This window comes from Triturus cristatus, chromosome 6 (genome assembly GCF_964204655.1).
Source record: "Triturus cristatus chromosome 6, aTriCri1.1, whole genome shotgun sequence".
Classification (NCBI taxonomy): domain Eukaryota; kingdom Metazoa; phylum Chordata; class Amphibia; order Caudata; family Salamandridae; genus Triturus; species Triturus cristatus.
The window spans coordinates 29,556,661-29,579,670 of record NC_140589.1 but is presented as its reverse complement, the minus strand read 5'-3'; the positions used below and the strand labels follow the sequence as shown (position 1 = coordinate 29,579,670).

At 47.6% G+C, this 23,010-nt stretch overlaps 1 protein-coding gene across 1 annotated transcript in view; it reads left to right on the top strand.

Moving 5' to 3' along the window:
• LOC146813683 (solute carrier family 22 member 7-like) overlaps positions 1–23,010 on the top strand; it is a 468,541-nt gene that overhangs the window by 314,007 nt on the left and 131,524 nt on the right. Inside the window, exon 4 of the mRNA XM_085610178.1 lies at positions 21,744–21,912. Coding sequence (XP_085466304.1) covers positions 21,744–21,912 — 169 coding nt within the window. The remainder of the gene's footprint in view (positions 1–21,743; positions 21,913–23,010) is intronic.

Below are 23,010 nucleotides of genomic sequence, written 5' to 3'. Positions count from 1 at the left end.
ACACCTGTGATTCCCTTAATGCTTGATTAGAGCATAAAAAGAATCGGGCAAAGGGCTGTTTGGATGACCTTGTCATATTGGATAAGAATATGGACCACCGAGGAGTTGCATACATATAGACAAGCATTGAGTGAATTATTGGTCCTTGACACTCATGTCAACTTCCCGTGGTTGGCCCATATCCGCAAATGGCTTTTTGGATCTGAGCCTGAGCAGGTTTTGGGAACAGCCGAGTACGCTGACCCCTGACTCAAAGCGGGAAATCAAGACAATTTATTGGAATTTTATTAGGCACAGCGTCACTTTAAATAGTGGATTTGGTGCACTCACAACAAATTTTCAAAATAACCCCCTGTTTCGAACAATTTCTAGATGAGATTGAACCCCTACTTGCTAAGGTACTGTATCTAAAATGTAGGTACGGCACTCTCCAGATAAAGTCTTTTACATCCAAGTGGGGAACAACTCAGAAAGGGGGATTGTGGGTGCACAGAGTGCCACTTAGGAAGTAAAGAGGACATTGCACATGTCTTATTCTTCTGCCCTGCATATGGAAATCCCAGAAATAAATGGATAAAACCTTTGGGCAGGAAACTATGTATTAGGAAATATACTGAAATGTTGCGCATTTTAAAAACTGACAGTTCCAAGCGTATTGTATTTGGTACTAGTAGATTTTTACTGGCTGTTAATTTTATAAGGATGAGGAAAGGGTTACAATTTTAACTTTATGAATTTTAACAATATGTTTTATTTTTTGAGAGCTACATGAAACTTAAAATGTTGGCTTGTTGATAGTCAATGACAGCATATATTTACAGTGTAGATTAAAAAATCTTTTTGCACTATGCCATGCAAAAGGCACAATACTTTGCACTCTGCACTTTATGGAACTAATCATATTTATGTTATTTGTAAAACACAGTTTTGAAGCACTGCGGAGTAATCCACATGAGAAAGTATCCTTGATGATAAAGTATTGCACCAAGCACTTTGCACTTTATGGAATCAATGATATTGCTGCTAATGAAAGAACCAGAGGATCAATGTACTGTATACATATATATATATATATTCACTGAAAAAACCATAGGTTTCACACACGTTATAGTTAGGAATTAGCATTTAAAAAACCTTGCAAATTCACTGAAAATACCATCGGTTTCACACATGTTATAGTTAGCTGTACATTTTACTGATAAAAAAACAATGAAATTCCCCCGTTATAGTTACTGTAGGCAACTATAACTCACGCGACCGTAATCCTCTGCTGATGCTAATACTGTATTTAGACACTTATTTGCCCATGTCTTCTTCCATTAAATTTTAGCTATACATATATTACAAATATTTTTTTTTCATAAAGACACATATGTCATCAGCAGAGGATTACGGTCGCGTGAGTTATAGTTGCCTACAGTAACTATAACGGGGGAATTTCATTGTTTTTTTATCAGTAAAATGTACAGCTAACTATAACATGTGTGAAACCGATGGTATTTTCAGTGAATTTGCAAGGTTTTTTAAATGCTAATTCCTAACTATAACGTGTGTGAAACCTATGGTTTTTTCAGTGAATTTGTATGGTTTTTTAAATGCTAACTTACTTTACGCCATTCGTGGCGTGCGCGCCGAGTTAACGCAGTTCATTCCGTGCGCGCACAGTGCGCTTCGCGCACCGTGCGCGCACAGTGAGCACGCGGTCCGCTTCGCGCACCGCGCACCCACTTTACGCAGTTAGTGCCATGCACGCACGGTGGTCACGCGGTGCGCTGCGCGCACCGCGTGCCCACATTATGCGGGATGGGCCATGTACGCACGATGCGCTTCGCGCACCGTGCGCACATGGGGGACATATTATGCACATCGTTGTGAAATGTTTTCTTTATTATTTTCACTGGTTTAAAAAGCCATGCTCAAATGGTGCCCTTCGGGCACCATTTGCACATGGGGTGGGGAGAGTATGGATAATTTTTTTTTTTTAACCAAATTTTTACCGTACGCGTACGGTAAGCGTAATCGGCGATTTTTCGAAAAAAAAAAAAGATTTTTTTTGGCCTTGGGGGTTGTTTGGGGGCCCGTATATCACTGCTGGGTGATTATTATCTCAATATACTGCCCCTTTACACATTTTTGGGCTTCATTTATGCTGCCCCACTCAGAGTGCGAGAGAGAAAATGGCGGCCGCCGCTTCCTGGTTTCGGCCAATTCGACTGTTTACTAAGATCTAAGAGCCAATCAGAATCGCGCTCGCGCACGTCACCGTACGCGTACGGTAAGCGCACCGTAAGCTGTCACAGATATATATATTGATTTAAAGGCTATTTTCTCAGAATCTGCTGAACAGATTTACACCAAACCTACAAAAGGCACTTCCTTGACCTGTGGACTACCTCTCTGCCAAATTTCAAGTAATTCTGTTCAGCCGTTCGGGCTGTAGCTGTGTCTAAAGGTCCTATGGAAAAATGCATGGGAAAAATGCGTTTTGGGACCCCCCTTTTATCTCAGCCCCCGCTTGACGAATCCCCCCGAGACTTTCAGGGTAGGAGCGGAGCGTAGCGCCCCACCTATTTTGAAAAATTCGCGAGGATTCGTCGACCGGCGCAAAAGTTATTCAAAATAGAATGTTGCGGATTTCCTATGGAAACGTGGTCCTAACTATAACTACCTACTGGCGACCGCCAGTAAGTAATATATACTTTTTCTTTTTTTTTCTTTATCATGTCTTTGGGCCTGATTCACAGAACTAACTTAAGACAAAATCCTAAACTTACTACTTTTGGTATTCACAGAAGTTAGGATTTTGTCTTAAATTTGTCTTAAAACAAACTTAAAACAGACTTAAGACAGACTTAAGTTAGGATTTTGTCTTAAATTTGTCTTAAGTCTGTCTTAAGTCTGTCTTAAGTCTGTCTTAAGTCTGTCTTAAGTCTGTCTTAAGTTTGTCTTAAGTTTGTCTTAAGTTTGTCTTAATTCTGTCTTAAGACTGTCTTAAGTCTGTATTAAGACTGTCTTAAGACTGTCTTAAGTTTGTCTTAAGACAAATTTAAGACAAAATCCTAACTTCTGTGAATACCAAAAGTAGTAAGTTTAGGATTTTGTCTTAAGTTAGTTCTGTGAATCGGCCCCTTTGTATTTATTGATGCTTTTATGATTCTGTGAATCGAATAAAGATACTTTGAATTGAATAGTCAGTTCTGAGAACCTCTTGTATCCACAAGTGAATGTCAGCTAGCATTAGCTTTTTTTAACCTGTTTTTATTGCTTCAATGCACAGTTATTACGGTACAGGCATGTCATATGAATTTATGATGCTGACTGAATTCACAAATGGGTGTCCGTCTACATGTGGTACATGGGGCTTACTCCCCCTGACAGTCTTGTGTAGCAATTCTGTTCTTTAATACAATGGTATAAGTCCTCTCTCTAGGGGCAACGAGGAATAATCTAGCATGGGATTTTCATCACTCCATAGTGGTAATCATGCTGGGAACATAAGAGCAATGCATCACGCTAGCCTGTGGTGTGCTCCATGCCTGTAGGCGGAGGTGTCAGTGGGGTGCGGGGTTACTTGCACTGCTGTGTGTCAACAATGTGTTACCCTCGTTATTAGCTTGGTTCTCAAGGTGTGCATTCTCTCAAGCATGTAACCCCATTCATACAGGTCGCGATTCCCATTCTCATCTGTGCGCACTGCTCGAAGGCAACATTTTTCAGCTACTCTTCACTCCGTTACATCTGCCTTCCATCTGCTGAGCCTAGGTGGTCCGCATGCCCAATGTATTGCGATGTGGTGCTTGGCCAGTATTAGACCCAAGAGGGCGAACCTTTGTCGTATGTGCACCCCCTTTTCTGTATTACTTGCTGCCAGTATGACTGCAGTCTGTCACATGTCCATTTCATGTGTATAAATGTGGCAGTGCCAGTCCCGCAGCGTGGACATGTTGCAGAGCGATTGTCATTAAATCGTGCCAGTCTTTGTGGTGTTGAGTAAGTACGATGTAGATAATAGAACTGGCTAAGTTTGAACTGTGCATTGCTGGACACCTTGCCTACCTGCGTAATTGCTCTCCTCCACTCACTGTCAGTGAGGGGATAAGGTAAGTCCAGTTCCCATCTGTCTTTAATTGGGGAGACCACAACTGTGCGGTCTTCTTTCAGGGTTTTGTATATCCGCGAGATCAGTCCTCCAGTGGACCCCAGGACTAATAGTAGCACTAATGAATAAGTCTCCTCTGGCTCATCTGGCCAGGAAGACCAAATCTCACGGGGTGTTTGCGCTATTTTGGCGTACTGTAAAAAGTGTCCTACCGGCACATGAAACCACTCCCCTTCCTCTTCAAGGGTTAAGAAGTTCCTGTTCATTAGCAGGTCTTCCACCTTCACACCTCCCCCCTCATACCATTTGGTGATATCCATAACCAATTGAATTCGGAGGAATCCCTGCAACCACTGAGGCAGGAGCTTGTGTAACCGCCTGCTCCCAATCTTCTGTTACCATTCTGACTATGTGCGGGCAGTCCCTCGGTGCCCTCAAGCCTATCATGAGCCATCTCAGTAGGTCAGCACCACTGCCCAGGTCAGCCAGCAGTGCTTTTTCCGAGTTTAGTCTACCTGCGCACCACTGCCCTTCAAACTGTAACAGCCCTGCGTATTAATAGAGCCTGAAGTCCGGGAGTCCCTGCCCTCCCATCTCTGTGTCCAGCTTCAGCAATTCTAATTTTACCCTATTCTGTCCCCCGGCCTACACTAATGAAACTAGGAGGGTATTCAGGGTAACGAAAGTAGATGCCGGGATCTTGCAAAAAGAGTTCTACATTGCGTGTACGCATCAGGGCAGCATGACTGAAAGGGGAAGTCTGTTCCAGAACCAAACTGATTCCTTCAGCCCTGCAATCACCGCCCCCATGTTCAGGGCATATTGGGCTTCTGGGAATATGACTGATTTTTCGTGGTTTATGTGTAGGCCTGACACAGTCCTGAAGGTAGTTAACACTTCTAGAAGTGCTGGTTTTGCCTCCTCTGGCTGCTGGACATATAGGAGTGCATCTTCTGCATATAGGGATACGACGTGTGTGCGTCCATCCACTGTGATACCCCATCTGTTCAGGTCACGCCTAAGCCAGATCACCAATGGCTCCACTGCCAGGGCAAAGAGGAGCAGGGATAATGGGTAGCCCTGTCTTGTGCCCCTTGCAATGGGTATGGTTCCTGATGCTAGGCCACCATTGCGGACCCGGGCGCTGGGCTGGCAGTAGATAAGCTTGACAAATGTATATATTCTCTCCCGAGTCCCATTTTCCTTAAGGACTTCCACAGATATTCCCATCTCAGGGTGCTGAATGCCTTTTCGATATCCAGGGCCACTACATCCACCCTGAAGTAACTACCTGCCATCACGAGTAAAAGGTGGTAAAGGTTCATGTATGTACCTCTTCTCTGCATGAAGTGGCATTAGTCTTCGTGTACTAACTGCGCTACCACCCTGTTGAGACGTGTCACTAGGACCTTAGCCAGTCCAGACCAACCAGTCTACCATGACTGAGCCAGATAATGACTGTAGAAATGCAAGAATTTCATCCGATCCCAAGCTCAACCACATCCAATCTCCCACCAACCACAGATCAACCCCGAAGGCAGCAATATTCAACAGTAAGACAACGAGTGAAGACCAGACCCAGTGATACAGTTCATCCACAACTCGATAACCAAAACAGGGAAGAACAAGCAACATTGGAGATGATCCCTCACTACAGGTCCAGAAGATGTCATGACATATTAAACAGAAGAACCATACTGAAATTGGCCAGCACAATCAACACCCTAAATCATCTGAGAACCCAACATATTGAAGGCATAGATTTTAAACTCTATCTGGAAGAGAAGTCATGGTGGTCTCTAGGAGTAACCCAAAGATCGCCATGGGAGTGAGAAGTCATGGTGGTCTCTAGGAGTAACCCAAAGATCGCCATGGGAGTGAGAAGTCATGGTGGTCTCTAGGAGTAACCCAAAGATCGCCATGGGAGTGAGAAGTCATGGTGGTCTCTAGGAATAACCCAAAGATCGCCATGGGAGTGAGAAGTCATGGTGGTCTCTAGGAATAACCCAAAGATCGCCATGGGAGTGAGAAGTCATGGTGGTCTCTAGGACTAACCCAAAGATCGCCATGGGAGTGAGAAGTCATGGTGGTCTCTAGGAGTAACTCAAAGATCGCCATGGGAGTGAGAAGTCATGGTGGTCTCTAGGAGTAACCCAAAGATCGCCATGGAAGCATGGCTACATAGGGACTGTTTTTCAAAATGGGGCATTGAAATAGAAACCACAGAGACAGAGCGATACTCAGGCCCCCTTCGCCCAAAACCAAAATAACCGCAAAAAAACTCTACCCCTGCTAGCGGGGTACTTAGGAGAACCATGGGGCCAGTGGAATACGCCCCGGAAAGCCAAGTATTTTCTATTCTGCTGCCCCTGGATCCCCAAGTCACATGAAACAGATCTCATTACCATCAGAGTGGGGGGCGCCATGATGATGCCAACCCATGGTTCCAAGAAACAGCCATTTAATGCTTTGCTCTTGGAACGTAAATAGACTCAGCACTTTCCTTCAAGACTTTGACATTCTAATATTACAGGAACCCTGGGCCGTGTCCCCAACTTTAATCACAGGCTTCAAATGGTACCAACAGCAAGCGATCAAAACCTAAAAATAGGGCAGAACCTCCAGCGGTCGATCAATATTCATGGCATCTCACCTACTTTGGCAACAAGAACAGATCGATTTAGGCCAAACCTGGGTTCAATGTGTCAAACTTTTAGTTTCACAAGAATCAACAAAACCAAGTAAAATTTAAAAAATGTATTCCTAATCTGTAACATGTATATTCATCCTTCTCAGAAGCAGGAAAAATAGATTCCCTAATATCCTTGTTAAAATCACTACATTTCACATTCTTCCAAGCTGGCATTATGTTGTCAGGTGATTTTAATATGTCTTGGACACGTGTAATCCTTCAGCCCAGATGGAAACAGCACGCCCCCCGTAATTGCTAATGACTGTAGAACAGACAACCAAAGTAAAACATGTATCGCAGCCCTAATGAACACAGTCATTCTTACTCTTAATGGCCTCCTTCCCCGAGACCAACCTGCAGCCATCACTAGAGTTTCACTTTACACCAGAACCATTCTAGACTACACACTTGTAGATACAGAGCTGTTCCAACTGATCGCTACTTTTCAAATCAGACCAAGACTAGAGAGTGACCACTTTCCCCAGCTTGTCGAGCTCTCCATCTCTCCATCAAGAGAATGGAAGCATCCTGAATATTAGACGGCTTAATCATGCTTACCACACATACGCTTTGAAAAAACCAAATCCCTCCTACAGAAAAAATGAAGCCAAAGCAGGGAGATTAAAAAACACTGGAAAAATGAGTCAATGCATAGCCCAGACATGAAGTATCAAATTACAAAAAGACAATCTGGTCAGCTAAAAAAAACACACCCATCAAACATCTGAACAAAGCTCCTGCACATGAGCAAAACAAACAATAATAAAAACTTCTGGGCAGAAATCAATCTTGTAGCCAAAGGCAGCTTCCGCCATCACAACGCAAACATCTCCGAGGCAGCTTGGATAGCCCACTTGGGTGCGATTAAGTCACAAGCCCCAATTCCCGAATATTACCAAGTTTCAAATACACCATCAAATATGCCGCTAGAAAACCAAGTGGATGAACTATGGTTGAATAAACTCCAAGTTTGGGAAATCCTAAAAAGACAGAAAGCAGACGGGCCCGGGCTCAAATGGCCATCCAAACCCACAATTCAAGTTTGACCAATCTTTCTGGGCCTCATATCTTACTCCATTGACCCCCCAGGACTTTAAAAAAAAATTATGAAGTTTTTTTATAGAGCGCAAACTTGACCCAAATCGGGTATCAGAGCGCTTTACATAGCACCAGTTGCGTTACATGAGGACACATTCATTTTTGTTAAGCACGGGGAGATTTAGTGATTTGCCCAGAATCACAGGATGTTCAGCGTTGTTGGCGAGACTCGAACCCAGTTCCCCAGATTTCATGATGGCCGCTGTGGGAAAAAAAAAAGTCATTCAATAATCTGCTTCCATAGAGGTCCTGTGTAGTCCATGCGATTTTGATTATATAATTCAGCTTGCAGCACTCTGAAGCTCCCAACTGCTGTCATTCAGTTGTGATCAATTTAAAATCCCATAGTGTATCTCCTTCAGGAAATAAATCTTCACTTTTCCTGTGTATCTTGATCCCGCTCGTCGCCAATGTAAAAGAATCTTCCAAACACAATAAATGAAGTTATTAATATCCTTTAATGGAGCTTGTAAATCAGCCTCCACATTCATCTCCATGCATCAATTGAATGCCCCTTGAACATTCCTTCAGTCTTAACATTCTCTTTGGAACTAATGACATCATAGTGTCATTTACACATTACTACAGCCGCCCTAGCCGTTAGGCTAGCTCATCTCCCCTTGCGCCTCGTTCACCACTACCATTGTCGACCTCATCGCACCCCACACCATCACCTCCATGGACTACATCCTCATCGGAGACCTGAACTTCCACCTCGACAACCTCAGCTACCTGAACTCCACGCCCTCTTTGACAACCTCACCAACATTGAACTGAAACAGCTTGTCACCACCCCTACCCACAAGGTAGGACATACCCTCAACCCCATCTTCGCAGGAGGGAACAACATCCGCTTCAGCCACACCACACCGCCCCTCTGGGCAGACCACCACTGCGTACACTTCTCTTTCAACACTGTCACCACTCACGTAACCCTCTCCACGCCTACCACGAAGGAACTGGAGAAAGGTCACTGAGGAGCACATCAACTTGAGCCCCACGTTGTTCAACGTGTATGTCCGCCCTCTGGCCCTCCTGGCTAAAGAGCGCAATATCAATATGGTATCTTACGCGGATTATACCCAGCTGGTATTCCCCTTTTCCAACAACCATGCTCTGGACCAACTAAAAGTTTGTGCTGATGTTCTGGCCATTGCAGACTGGATGGCAAACAACTATTTACAACTCAATTCGGCAAAGACAAAGGTGCTCCTGGTTGGCCGGGACACTCACAAGTGGGACTACCAATGGTAGCCTGCGACCTTGGGCACCCCTCCCACACTGAAAAACGCAGTTAAAGATTTGGGGGTCCTGATTGACACTGCCCTCTCTGCGTGGCTTAAAACCTATTTTAGGATATTTTGACGCTGCCACCCACATAATGATAGTCCAATTGGCTGTCCAGTCAAGCCTGGACTACTGCAATGGTCTTCTGCTTGGAGTAAATAAAACAGTTACTGCAAGACTCCAGCGGGTACAGAATGCAGCTGCACGCACTCTGGTTGCCCTCCCTAGGAAATGTCATACCTTCAATCTCCTTCACCATCTACACTGGCTGCCAATCAAACAGAGAGTCCAGTTTAAAACCCTCTGCACCACACATAAGATTGTACATGGTCAGGGGCCCCAAATCCTGCAGGGACTTTGCACCCCTTATGTTCCTCTGCGTCCTTTGCGTTCCACTGTCCAACATCTGCTGTGCATCCCACGGGTCCGCCGTCGCAGAGCCGGTGGTCGCTCCTTTAAATCTCAGGCCCCCATACTATGGAATTCCAAACCACTGGCTGCCCGCAGCTGCCAGGATCACTGGGCTTTCAGGAAACTGATCAAAACTTGGCTTTTCGCTTCCATCTAGCCACATCTCCCCTGGTCACCTGTCCGCCAGCGCACAGTTGCTGGGGCAGCAATGCGCTCTATAAGTCCCCCTAACCGAACATAACATAACTCCACCCTCATCCACGATCCCTCCCGCCTCTACTGATGCCAACTCTGCAGCCAAGGAACTACACTGGATCATCAACTGCACAGACAAGTTTGCACCCCTCTGCAACCCCAAGAGGCAATGCCCCCTGAAGGCCACCTGCTTCACCACCGACCTCAAAGAATCCAGATGCACCTGCAGATGGCTCACAAAACGATAGCGGAACAGTAAAACCACTGAAGACCAGACCACCCACACGAACGCCATGACAAAATACCACCAACTCATAAGATCCACCAAAAGAACCTTCATCCAGAACAAAATCCTCACCAACTTCAGCAACTCGAAGGAACTCTTCAGCATCATCCAGCAACTCACCAAACCCCCATGGAAGTAACTGACGTCACACCCTCCCAGGATCTCTGCAACAAGCTTGGCTCCTACTTCCACTTAAATATCAAAGCCCCCTAGGACAACTTCAGTCACCTGAAACCATCCTCTCCTCCAGCAACCACAGCCAACCCACCATCACCGCCTGGACTGCGGTTACCACTGAAGATACCGCCATGGCCATGAAGAGCACTCACTAAGGAGCTGCCCTCCGCACATCTTCCATAAAGCTGCCGCCACCCTAGTGCCTGAGGTACGACACACCATCAACGCCACCTTTGATTCCGGTACTTTCCCTGACGACTGGAAAAACGCAGAAGTGAAGCCCCTCCTCAAGAAACCCTCTGCAGACCCGACGGACCTGAAAAACTACCGACCCATCTCTCTCCTTCCCTTCGCAGCCAAAGTCACCAAGAAGATCGTCAAAGCACTGCTGGCAAACTTCATCGAAGATAACCCCATCCTTGACTCTTCCCAATCTGGATTCCACAGCAACCACAGCACCAAGACCACCCTCCTCGCCACCACTGATGACATCCGCCCGCTCCTCGACCAAGGCCACACCTCGCCCCTCATCTTTCTAGACCTCTCTGCAGCCTTCTACTCCATCTCCCACCGCACTCTTGCAGCCAGCCTCCATGACACTGGCATACAGGGAACCGCCCTCGACTGGCTCTGCTCCTTCCTTGCTGGAAGAACCCAAAGGACCAGACTTGCGCCCTTCCTCTCTGAAACCACAGAGATCCACTGCTGAGTACCGCAAGGATCATCGCTCAGTTCCACACTCTTCAACATCAACATGGCCCCCCTCGCCGTCATCTTCAGACAGCATGGACTCAGCATAGTATCCTACGCCGACGACACCCAGGTCTATCATTTTAGGCTCCAAAAATTCCTTTTTATCTTGGGTTTTGCTTTGTACCCTTGTTTTTACACATACCCATTCAGGCATTCTCAGCATTGCTGCACGGGTTTTCTTATCTACCTCAGCCCATGAGGAGTACTCCAAGTCACTTCCAAGTAGCCACTGTATAGGGATAGCAGAAGACACCACTATCCTTTTGAGGCAATTAACCCCTACCCAATCTAAGATCATCAAGGCCTTGGGATGTTCCTTAGCCTGATTGTCAGCGGTGAGGATTGTATAGGTCTGTCCTTGGAGATATTGATCTGGGGACACTAGTGGCTCAGCCACCATGGTGATGCTGCAGCAGTGTCCCTACTGGGGTTTCTACCGTAATCCCATTAATGTTTGGCTCCTGTCTGTATCATTCCAGGTTACTGGGCCCAACTGCCAGGGTTGATGCATCCACCTCTGCCTCTGAGACTAAAGTTGCCTCAGTGGCCCCCTTGACCTGGTCAGGGCTCACCTGTGATCCTATCTGGAGACTCACAGCTGCATTTGCTGCAGGTGGGCTAGAGGCATTCATTTCAGGTCGAGCCTGGGCAGTGCATGCGCTGCTCTGTGAGGCATGCAGCATTGAGTTAGGTATTTCAATCCCTGTCCACTCTCTGCCCATATATTAAATCGGCTTGTGTTGTTGCCCTTTGTAAATGCTGGATTCTGATTCCTTAATCGTCTTGTTAGTCCCTCCTTGGTACCGCATTTTCTTCATTTGAAACCTCCCATAGTGACCGGCCTTTTGCTTTGGTTGCCACACGGTATACTTATTTTTGTCTGTAAGCACTATTTTCTTTAATGAGTTTCTTGTCCTGCAGGCACTACGCACTTTCACTTTTTCAAAGCAGCCCGGGACAATGTTTGTCGTGTTTGAAGTGGCTTCATTGGGTGATAATGCACAAATAATACACCAACATCCCAACCAGGCTGGTGTCCATCATGAACTACTAGCTTCACCTTTTTCAAATAAACCCATCGCAATGAGCAACAACATAATCAAGTCTGTCCGCTGCAACTCGAGTCATCATATATGGAAAGGGAGCTATAGCAATGTTCGCTCACCTTTTCTAGCAGAGCCACATCGAGGTACGCTCCTTCAAGACAGCACGTGTAACAGCAGGTCACAGTACCAGATCTCTCCAATGCTCTCCTCCCCATTAGTGCCTCACATGCCTGCTATTTCTCCAAGTTCACGCCTTTTATTCCTTTCTCCATACATGATCAATCAAAGTACTTGTAAAGCGCACTACTTACCTGTGAGTGTCTCAAGGCGCTGGGGGGGGTGTGCCGCTACTGCTCAAAGAGCCAGTTCTTGAAGAGTTTTCTGAAGGTGAGTCTTGGGTCTGCCGTAGGTGGGTCAGGAGGGTGTTCCAGGTCTTGGTGGCAAGGTAGGAGAAAGATCTTCCGCCGAAGGTCGTTCATTGGATGCGGGGGACAGCGGCGAGGGTGAGGCTGGTGGAGTGGAGCTGGCAGGTGGGGGTGTAGAAGCTGAGTCTGCTGTTCAGGTAGGCTGGTCTGGCGTTGTGGAGTGCTTTGTGTGCGTGGGTGATCCTCTTGTTGATGGGGAGCCAGTGTAGGTCTCTCAGGGGGGGTGATGTGGCTGCGGCAGGGGACTTTGAAGGTCAGTCGGGCGGAGGCGTTTTGGATGAGTTGTAGTCGACGCAGGTGTTTGGCTGGGATTCCTGCGTAGAGTGCGCTGCCGTAGTCGAGCCTGCTGCTGAAGAGGGCCTGAGCCACTGTTCTTCTTGTTTTGGTCGGGATCCCCTTGTAGAACCTGTGGAGCATGCGGAGGGTGTTGTAGCAGGAGGAGACGGCGCTGACCTTCTTCAACATGGAGAGGGAGGAGTCGAGGACGAATCCTAGGTTGCATGCGTGGTCAGTGGGTGTCGGTGCTGTACCCAGCGTGGTCGGCCACCAGGAGTCGTTCCAGGCTGAGGGGGTGGGTCTGACGATGAGGACCTCCATCTTGTCTGAGTTCAGCTCCAGACGGCTGTTCCTCATTTCCTCGTGGAGGTTGGTTTTGGCGGTGTGCGGGTCCTTGGTGAGGGAGAGGATGAGCTGGGTGTCGTCGGCGTAGGAGATGATGTTAAGGTCGTGTTGGTGGGCCATTTGTGCGAGGAATGAGCCCTGGTGGATGCCGCAGATGATGTCAGTGGCTTCGGATCGGAAGGGTGGGAGGCGGACGCTCTGGGTTCTGCCGGAGAGGAAGGACATGGTCCAGTCGAGGGCCTTCTCTTGGATTCTGGCTTCTTGGAGGTGTGTCTTTAGAGTGCGGTGGCAGACCGTGCCGAAGGCGGCTGACAGGTCCAGGAGGATGAGGGCTGATGTTTTTCCATTGTCTAGTTGGGTGTTCTTCTCCAGGTTCCGACATGCGCGTTTGGAGGTCTGAAGCTCATTGGTGAACTAGGTGGCTTTCTTGCTGGTGTGACTGTTGGAGGGTTTCTTGAGCAGTGCAAGGGTGTTGGTGCAGTTGTTGATCCATTGTCTGAGGTTGCGGGCAGCGGCGTCTGGGTCGTTGGGGTTGGTGGGTGGGTTCTTGGCAAGGGTGGTGGTCAGCTGGTCTTCGGTGACTTTGCACCAGAAGCGGTGGGTCAGCAGTTGGGTGCGGTGGCGCATGGTTGGTGTCTTGAAGGTGAAATGGATGCAGCGGTGGTCGGTCCAGTGGAGCTCGGTGGTGTGGTGGTAGGCGACGTGGGTGCTAGTGGAGAAGATGGGGTCCAGTGTGTGTTTGGTGGCGTGGGTGGGTGCAGTGACGAGTTGTCTGAGGCCGAGGTTGGCGAGGTTGTCGATCAGAGTGGCGGAGTTGGTGTCGTTGTTGTTCTCAAGGTGGAAGTTCAAGTCCCCAAGGAGGATGTAGTCCATGGAGGCCAGTGCGTGGGTGCTAGCGAGGTCGGCGATGCAGTTGCTGAACTGTGCCCGGGGTTCGGGGGGCCTGTAGATGACTGTTCCTCTGAGGGTGGTGTTGGGGTCGGTGTGGATCCAGAAGTGCAGGTGTTCGGCGGTGTTGAGGGTGTCATCCGCGTGGGTGGAGACCTTGAGGGTGGACTTGTGGACGATGGCTATTCCTCCTCCGATTCCATTGGCGCGATCCCTGCCGGTGATCTTGTAGCCGTCAGGGATGGCTATGGCGATGTCGGGTGCCGAGGAGTCGTTCCACCAGGTCTCGGTCAGGAAGGCGATGTCTGGGGTGGAGGTGTCGAGCAGGTCCCAGAGCTCGATGGCGTGTTTGCGTGCGGAGCGGGTGTTGAGGAGTATGCAGCGAAGGTGGTTGTGTCCGGTCCTGGGAGGTTTGGTGGCTCTGTCGCAGGTGAAGCTGCAGGGGTGGCAGGAGAAAGGTCCGTGGGTGCGTTTCAGGGCGGCCTGAAAGCAGCGGTGGTCTCGGCCGGCATTGAGAGTGTGGAGGGTGCTGGCGTCGTAGCGGAGTCTGGTGGTGTGGCGGTTGCAGGGACCAGGGGTTCTGGCGCTGGGCCCGGTACAGGCGCAGATGGGCGCGCGGACCTGCAGCGGCTGCATTTAAGGCGAGGTGGGAGGGAGGAGCAGCTTGGAGGCGGGAGCGGGTCAGCAAGTGGGATACAGAAGGCAAAAAGGGGGCAGGGCCGCAGGGGAGCAGCGACGGGAGCGGGGACAACGGCGAGGGGTACAGAAGGCAAAGGGGGGATACTGGAAAAACAGGGGGCACAAAAGGAATTGTCAAAGGGCAATGATACAGTTACAGTACAAATACAAATACCACAAGTATGGCAGAGACAACGAACCAGCAGAGCTGCTCAGCACAGCAGCGGCAAACTCACGAGGCAGGAGGCAGCAGGGGGGAAGGCACGGGCACAACTGGTGGAGCTGTGCGGCGTGGGGAGCGACCTGGCCTGCAGGCAGGGTCAGGGGTAGCTCTCACCACCATGCAGCGGCCGCCATTTAAGGCGAGGTGGGAGGGAGGAGCAGCTGGGAGGCGGGAGCGGGGCGGCGAGTGGGATACAGAAGGCAAAAAGGGGGCGGGCCCGCAGGGGAGCAGCGATGTGAGCGGGGACAACGGCGAGGGGTACAGAAGGCAAAGGGGGGATACTGGAAAAGCAGGGGGCACAAAAGGAACAGTCAAAGGGCAATGATACAGTTACAGTACAAATACAAATACCACAAAAACCACAAGTATGGCAGAGACAAGGAACCAGCAGAGCTGGTAAGCGCAGCACAGCAGCGGCAAACTCACGAGGCAGGAGGCAGCAGGGGGGAAGGCACAGGCACAACTGGTGGAGCTGTGCGGCGTGGGTAGCGACCTGGCCTGCAGGCAGGGTCAGGAATCGCTTGTATCGCCGCACAGCGGCTGCCATTTAAGGCGAGGTGGGAGGGAGGAGCAGCTGGGAGGCGGGAGCGGGGCGGAGAGTGGGATACAGAAGGCAAAAAGGGGGCGGGCCGCAGGGGAGCAGCGACGGGAGTGGGGACAATGGTGAGGGTTACAGAAGGCAAAGGGGGGATACTGGAAAAACAGAGGGCACAAAAGGAACAGTCAAAGGGCAATGATACAGTTACAGTACAAATACAAATACCACAAGTATGGCAGAGACAATGAGCCAGCAGAGCTGCTCAGCGCAACACAGCAGCGGCGATCTCACGAGGCAGGAGGCAGCAGGGGGGAAGGCACGGGCACAACTGGTGGAGCTCTGCAGCATGGGGAGCGACCTGGCCTACATGCTCACATTACATTCTTTTTCAGACTCCCCCTTCAACTTACTATAATTTTGCAGGCTCCCCCTTAACTTACTTATGCTTTTCAGGCACCTCTAAATTCATTTCACCCCGTTTTTCTCCTTTTTCCTTCCTTTTAACTCACTTGTTTTTCATGTTTTCCCTGTTGTTTTTTCCCACCTACCTTGCTTCTTTGTCAGGTATCCCCCCCTCGTCCCTCCTCCTAATTTTTTTGCCTTTCAGCTAATCTTAACTCTTTTGGCTTTCAGCTCTCCCAAAACCCATTTCAACCCTTTCTTCCTTCCTCCTAATTTCTTTTGTATTTTAGGCTCCATATAACTTGCTTTTTCGCCCTAAATAATTTCCCTAGTTTTTCTCCTCGCTTAATTGCATTCTCATTCTGTTCCGGGTTTCCCTGCACTCCCTCCCGGAGCCCTAACCCTCCAGCTGACCCCGCCCAGTTCCACGCCACCTCCTGGGAACCTACTTAATGGAGGCCGCAGTGGCATTGTAAATGACAATGCCTTTTATTTATGTTTTGGTTTTTAAAACATAAATAAAATGTATTGTCATATACAATTTTAATAGCTTAAACTCTCGCAAATGAGAGACCTATTACATTGCTAGGGTCTCCAGTATGGTGTCCAGTTCTCTTGCAATCAAAACACCAAGCCTTCTTGGGATTCCAGTTTTTATCCTATTACCCACCCCTGGACTGTGATGAGTTTCTGGGCCCACCCTCCTGAGCAGGTTTTTGGGGGCCTTACTCAATTTTGTTTTATCTTTTTGGTCTACATCTTTCCCTTGGGGGTCTTTTTGGCCTCCTGTATTTGGTCGCCACCACCAGTGGTAATTTTAGTCACCCTTGTTTTGACCCAGTGGTTTGCCTTCTTTCCCAACTAAAAAAGAGAAAGTGCTTTCTTCCTTTATGACAGGTTTTCCGCCTTTCTCTTCCTATGTCTTTCCAGGTTATGTGTTTTGCCATCTCATCCTCTCAGTAAATGATTAATGCAGAAAAATAAGTGCTGATCCCCACAAATGAGTGCCGGTACTCCATTTCACAGATCTTGAGGAATATCTCAAGCTTCATTCACCAAATCTACTTTTAACACCCTTCTCTCAGTCTAGTAAAAATCTCATCTGAATCAGCGCTATCATGATGTCTCACCAGAGAATAAGACAGGTCCTTCTACCTGATATAGCATTCATAGACAACATAATACAATTCAATAACATTTATAAATGAGATAGGTGCTTCTAAGGAAGAATCACTGTGGTAGGTGCAAGATACAAGTAACAACTACACTAGCCACAATCCCAGAATTTATAATCTAAGCCTCAAAAAGGAAAGTCTTCAGATGTTTGTAAAAAATCGAATTAGAGGGGGGCAGAGTGCATGGCAAAATGGAGGGAGTTTGAAAGATTGGCAGTCAGGAATCCAAAGGACCTCCCCCCTCTTCTTACCTTGCACACCCTCAGCACTTGCAAAAGCTTCAGTGCATTAGATCCTAAAGCTCTGCACTGGTATTAAACTTTAAGCCTTCAGTGGACCCTTCAGATAAAAGATGGGCAGCCAATGATAGACAGACACTTATAGGCACGCCGGAACCTTCAGTATAAGTCGTGCTGCTGCATTTTGGATGACCGGCAGATGATGCAGCAAATAAGAGGCCAGGCCGTGTATAAACAATTCATATAATCCAGGCACTAGATGGAGCATTTTCCTAACTGATTCAAGGTGAAGAAGCAGATAACAGATAAGGCCTTAACCTGTGGTTCAAAGGACAGATTGGAGTCAAATGTAAAACTTGGATTTCTTACACATAAAGAAGGACCTGTGTGGGAACCAAGTTCCAAAGACCACCAGTTATGAGAATCTGAGTAGTGACTGGTGCCAAGAAAAATAATTTAATTTTTTTCTAATTCAATTTGAGACAATTGTCATTCATCCAATCCCACACCACCTTCAGACAGTGCTTGAAAGAATTCAGTGCTTCCACCTCATTTAACTGGAAGGCCAGCAGCAGCTGAGTATCATCAGCATAGCAAATTACATGTACACCCCAGGCTTCCATCAGGCTAGCAAGAGGCGCCGAATAGACAATAAAAGGATCAGACTCAAGGCCAAACCCTGAGGCACCCCCCAGTTAAGTGGTTTAGAAGTTGAAGTGATAGGGACAAGAAACACTTCCTGTCTCCTGCCTTCCAGGTAAGACTTGAGCCAAGCCCATGCCTGGCTTGCGTTTTCAGCACTCTACAACCTGGAATTAGGATAGAGTGCAAGAAAGTGTCAAATGCAGAAGATAAATCCAATAAAACAACCATTGCCAAGGCATACTGATCCACACTGTCCTTTATAGATTCAGTGACTTCAAACAGAGAATATTCTGTGGTGTAACCTGCCCGGGAGCCAGAATATGCATCGTGTAGTAGGTGGGTATATTCCAGAACATGATGGTAAAAGCAAAATAGGCCTAAAGTTACTAAGCACCCTAGGGTCCCAATTTGGTTTCCTCAGTAGTGGGAGCAAGAGGGCCTGCTTCCAGCTCACTGGTACAGCTGCAGGCTCCAGGGGGGAATTCATCAGCTTGTTCAAAATAGAACCGACAAGCAGAGTAGCTTATTTCAGAATGTCAGCAGAACATTGATCAAGAGGCGAGCCAGAGTTAGAATTGGCCAGTATGGAAAGACAGTCCTCCAGGGAGATTGGCTCAAACAGAAAGTAGCAGGCCCAAAGAAGAAATATCATCCATGACAGATGACAGTGCTCTCTGTGATAAAAACTGATCATAAACCACTTTGATTTTATTGAAGAAGAAGAAGTCAGAGGGGTCCTCACATAAAATAGCCAAAGGAGTCAAAGAAGATTGTGTGGCTTTGTGTGATAGAAAGGAGTTAACCACCTTAAAAAGTTCACAAGGTTTACTAGAAGCAGAGGAAATTGTGGAGGAGATAAACTCCTTATGTCTAACAGGAATACTTACGAAAGTTCATCTAAGCTCTCTTGTAGGTAGCTTTCGCCTCCCGATCATAACCTCTTCTCCATTTACGCTCAAGGTGTTTACATGGTGACCTTTCTGCTATCAAAGCAAGCGAGAACCAAGGTGCAGGAGGCCTCAATCTCCTCTTTGCTACAATTTTTAAAGGGACAATGCGGTCAAGGGAAGAGGATTGCCAGCTATTCGCCTTGCTAGATCAGAATCCACGGTGCCCAACAGCTCAATTGCAATCAATTGAATCGCCTCTGATAGTTGCTGCTCCGGTATCTGGTGCCAAGGTCTAGAAACTTTCAGAAACGTTGGCTGCTGTTGTGTGGCACAATTGACAACAATCTTAAAAGGAATCATGAAGTTATTGGATCAAGTAAACTTAGGGGCAGGACTGGTATATACACTCAGGGAGTGAGAGAAAGTCTAAGATGTGTCCCGCTGCATGGGTGGGCTCACACACGTGTTGCTCGAGGTTGAAGCCCTCTAAGGTAGTCAGCAATTATTTGGCCACAGAGCAGCTTAAGTCATCAGTCTGCAGGTGAAAATCTCCTAACATTAGGAAGTTTGAGTACAATATGGAGAGTTGCCCTGCCAGGCTGAGGGACTCATTGGAACAGTCAGGAGATCTGTAAATCAAGACCCAACCCACCGTAAATGAGGGATCCACTAGGATAGAGAAGGAAAGACCTTCTATGATCCCAGTGTTATCCAGTTTGGCTATTAAGCCTCAAAACGTATTATGGTACACTACAACCACACCTATTTTGGCAGTCATGTTAATGAACTCAATTAGGAACCACCCCCTGGATGGCTAAAGTGATGCCAGGTGCGGAGGATTATGTAAGCCATGTTTCCTATAGGAACAATACATTCAATCCTCTGCTAGCAAATTACAAATCTTAAAAGAATGTTTTAAAAGGAATGTACATTTATCTAGGCAAATCAAAATGCCAGTTATTACTTGCCAGTAGGGTTTGTACAGCTTCCATGATCAACACTCTTGAAAGTCATCCGAAAAGGGGAGATTTTAGGAATATTTTTTTCAAATAGGACCAATGCCCTATGGTCATCAACATCTTCAAGCCCTGCTACCAGTAATTGCTCTATGCTAGGCTAGATTGAATTCCTCAAGTCCCGGGCTAGGTGTTTGTGTTTTCCAGGGTTCCACTTGACAGCCCTTCTGGAAATCTAAGGTACCACGTCCCTTAAGAGTTTCTTCAAGAGTAAGAACTTCCAATTTATTTCATGCACAAAGGGATGCAACTAGTGGGTTATGGTCACTGTCTGGACTGGGTAATACCCACATATCGTACTGACCATACTTCAATGTTTATCAGGATAAAACATATGATAGATGAACCCCTGTTACCATGAGAGGTCTCATTTGTGAGGATATCAGAAGAAATGTGGCCATTCAGGTGTCTTAGACCACAGTCAACAAAACAGACCTGAGCCCTTCCCTTTGGGACTTACTCTCCCTATTTCCTCCCATAACCACTTCACAATCTGATATTACCCTTAAAATGAAATCCTCAAGGACGTCTAAAATAGGTTTATGTCTATCCTCCTGCCCTGAAGGGCCATAAACATTCAAGGTATCCATGACCCCTGCCCATTGGGCTATTGTCACCCAGTTTAATATGCATTTTATTATTAGATATACTTAAGACAGCAATGGGACTCATGAGGGTTAATAGTTTCAAGGACACCCATATCACTAGGCCACCCGATGGTAACCCATATTCTGCGTAATTGCTGTAGCATAGTACATAATATAGCCCTCCGTGCGAATTTCTGTGGTAGCTTATGGATCCTGGAGGCAACAGATATCATTCATCCTAAATAATGCTTGCCAATTTAAATCCTCTACTTTAGCAGAGAAACCACGTACATTGCAACTGATAATTCGAGGAGTGTTTACTTCCCTTCTCCCACTAGCCCCACTCAACTGTTTCTCCCTATACCAAAATGCATAATACAGAGCTCCTTGTCCTTCCTCTTGACTTGACGCCATGCCTCGCTGTGCACTGGCTCAATTCGACCAGGGTTTTGGTGCCTCACTTCCACTCCTGGCTCCTATTCTCTTCACGGTACCCTCACGGTGCTTGGATCCTCTCATCCTCCAAAAAAGCTAACTTACACCAGGGGTACTATTTCCCCCCCCAAGGGGCACCAGAGGGTGCAATCTCCACAGCATCTCCGGCAAGGGACAAGCCGCACTGTGCCGGCCAGGCTGTCCAATGTCCACTGTGCTCACCTCATCACCAGTTTCTTCATATTTGAATAACATTTTCAGCACTTCTCTGGTGATTGTAATTTGCAGACTGTGAATGCTACACAGTTCCATAAAACAAGTTAATGCCGTACAGAGGTTTTATATTGATATTTTCCGTCTTCCACATGGACTTCTCTGACTCCTTCAGTTTGTATAATGCCTACTCTACACAGACAAGCCCAGTCACTGACAAACACCAGTCCTATAAACCTCAGATGAAGATACACTCCCTTCCATACCTTCGTGCTCTCACTCAACTTGCGCCAGAGCACTGACAGTCGTCTGATGTATCCACTGTGCCTGGTACACAGTAACCATGTGTTATGGCTGACACAGACATTAGACAGGTGCCCGATGACTGCTCTGTTGCTGAAGTGCTGAGTCCATCTCCCTACAAGGCTAAGCACAAACAGCAGCAGGCCAGGTGCCTATGGGTGGACTGCTAGTCAAGGAGAAAACTGGTGTCAAATGTTGCAGGCAGTCTACAGATGATATTAGCACATTTTCTAGTACCTTTTAAAATGTATTCAATACCAAACACAGCCCGAATCGGACAAGGCCCTAATTATGCTGTAAAGACTGTAAGAAGGATCTCAATAGATACAGTGCACATAGAGAATACCGGCTTCTATAGAATGCCTGCTTCTATATGTTCTATGGACAGAGATAATTCCTGCTTCTATGTCTTCTCTTGCAGCTGCAGAGTGGGTGGACATCAAGCACCGCACCTTGACAGGAATACTGATCACCATGTGCTGGAGCATCGGAAACATGATTCTGTCCCTTGTGGCGTACCTGATCCGGGACTGGCGCTGGCTTCTTGTTGCAGCCACAACCCCATGTGTTTTGAGTATTATCGGTATATGGTGAGTGAACACTGCGATGGCATGAGGATGCATGTTCTATGCTCACCTCACTTATCAAATACAGGGAACCAGAAACAACTCTACTGGTACCCCTCAATCCACATTTAAACCCATCCATTTAATTGTATTTTGATTTTATTGTGGATATTCTGGCATTGGGGGGTCACAAACAGGGTCGACGGCCCACAGTCTCCATTGCACCGGCAATGGCCCTGAAGGCATCAGTGGAGAAAGACCAAGTCCCAGGGGCCCCCTCCTGGCACACAGGGGTCATGGAAATGGTCAAAGGCCCTAATGAGATTTGGTGACACGCGTCTTTATGGGTTGATAGCGCCAAAGGTAAGTAGACATAATATCGAGTTTTAAATATCGATGTGCTATAATATCGAGTTTTAAATGTCAAAAGTAAAAAATATAGTTGTTTTTATTATCTATGTTAAGAATATCTATTTCGGGGCCGATTCCGATCCGGGTCGGAAGGGCACTGAATGCGATCTGGCCGGAAAAACTACGAGCCGTATGCGTGTTTTCCGGTCGACTCGTACAGCTGTACGAGCGAGCAAGTACGATGCGAGCTACAATAAATTCACCGACAGAGTCGTTTCCGGGTCCGAACCACTCCGTACGTCTCGGTCGGAAGCTAACCGTGGCGTGCAATGGATGCGATTCACGACCGAGCCAGTACGATGCACGCGTCGGACAGCCTGTGCGAGCCGGAGTGTCCGGCTCGCAATTTGTCCGGGTGGTTGCCTTTGGGGATCCGCGTCGGACCCCCTGTCACCCGCAGCCCTACGACTTGGACACAGGGGGAGACCCATGGGTCTTCCCAACACAGGCATGTACGGTGCGGATGGCACCGACACGTACCCACTGTAGGGGTTACACTTGTCCGCGATGTACTCATTCAGTCGATGGGAGCCCATGTACGCGTCGTACGACCGACTCCCATTGACTTCTATGGGAGTCCGACCAAACTGAGTCCGGCAGCAAACAGCCGCATCGTATGGTTGGACTACAGGACTCCGGCTCGGTTGGAAAACACTCCAGATCCGGCTCGGTCGGAGTGCTTTCTGATCCGGATCGGAATCAGCCCCTTAG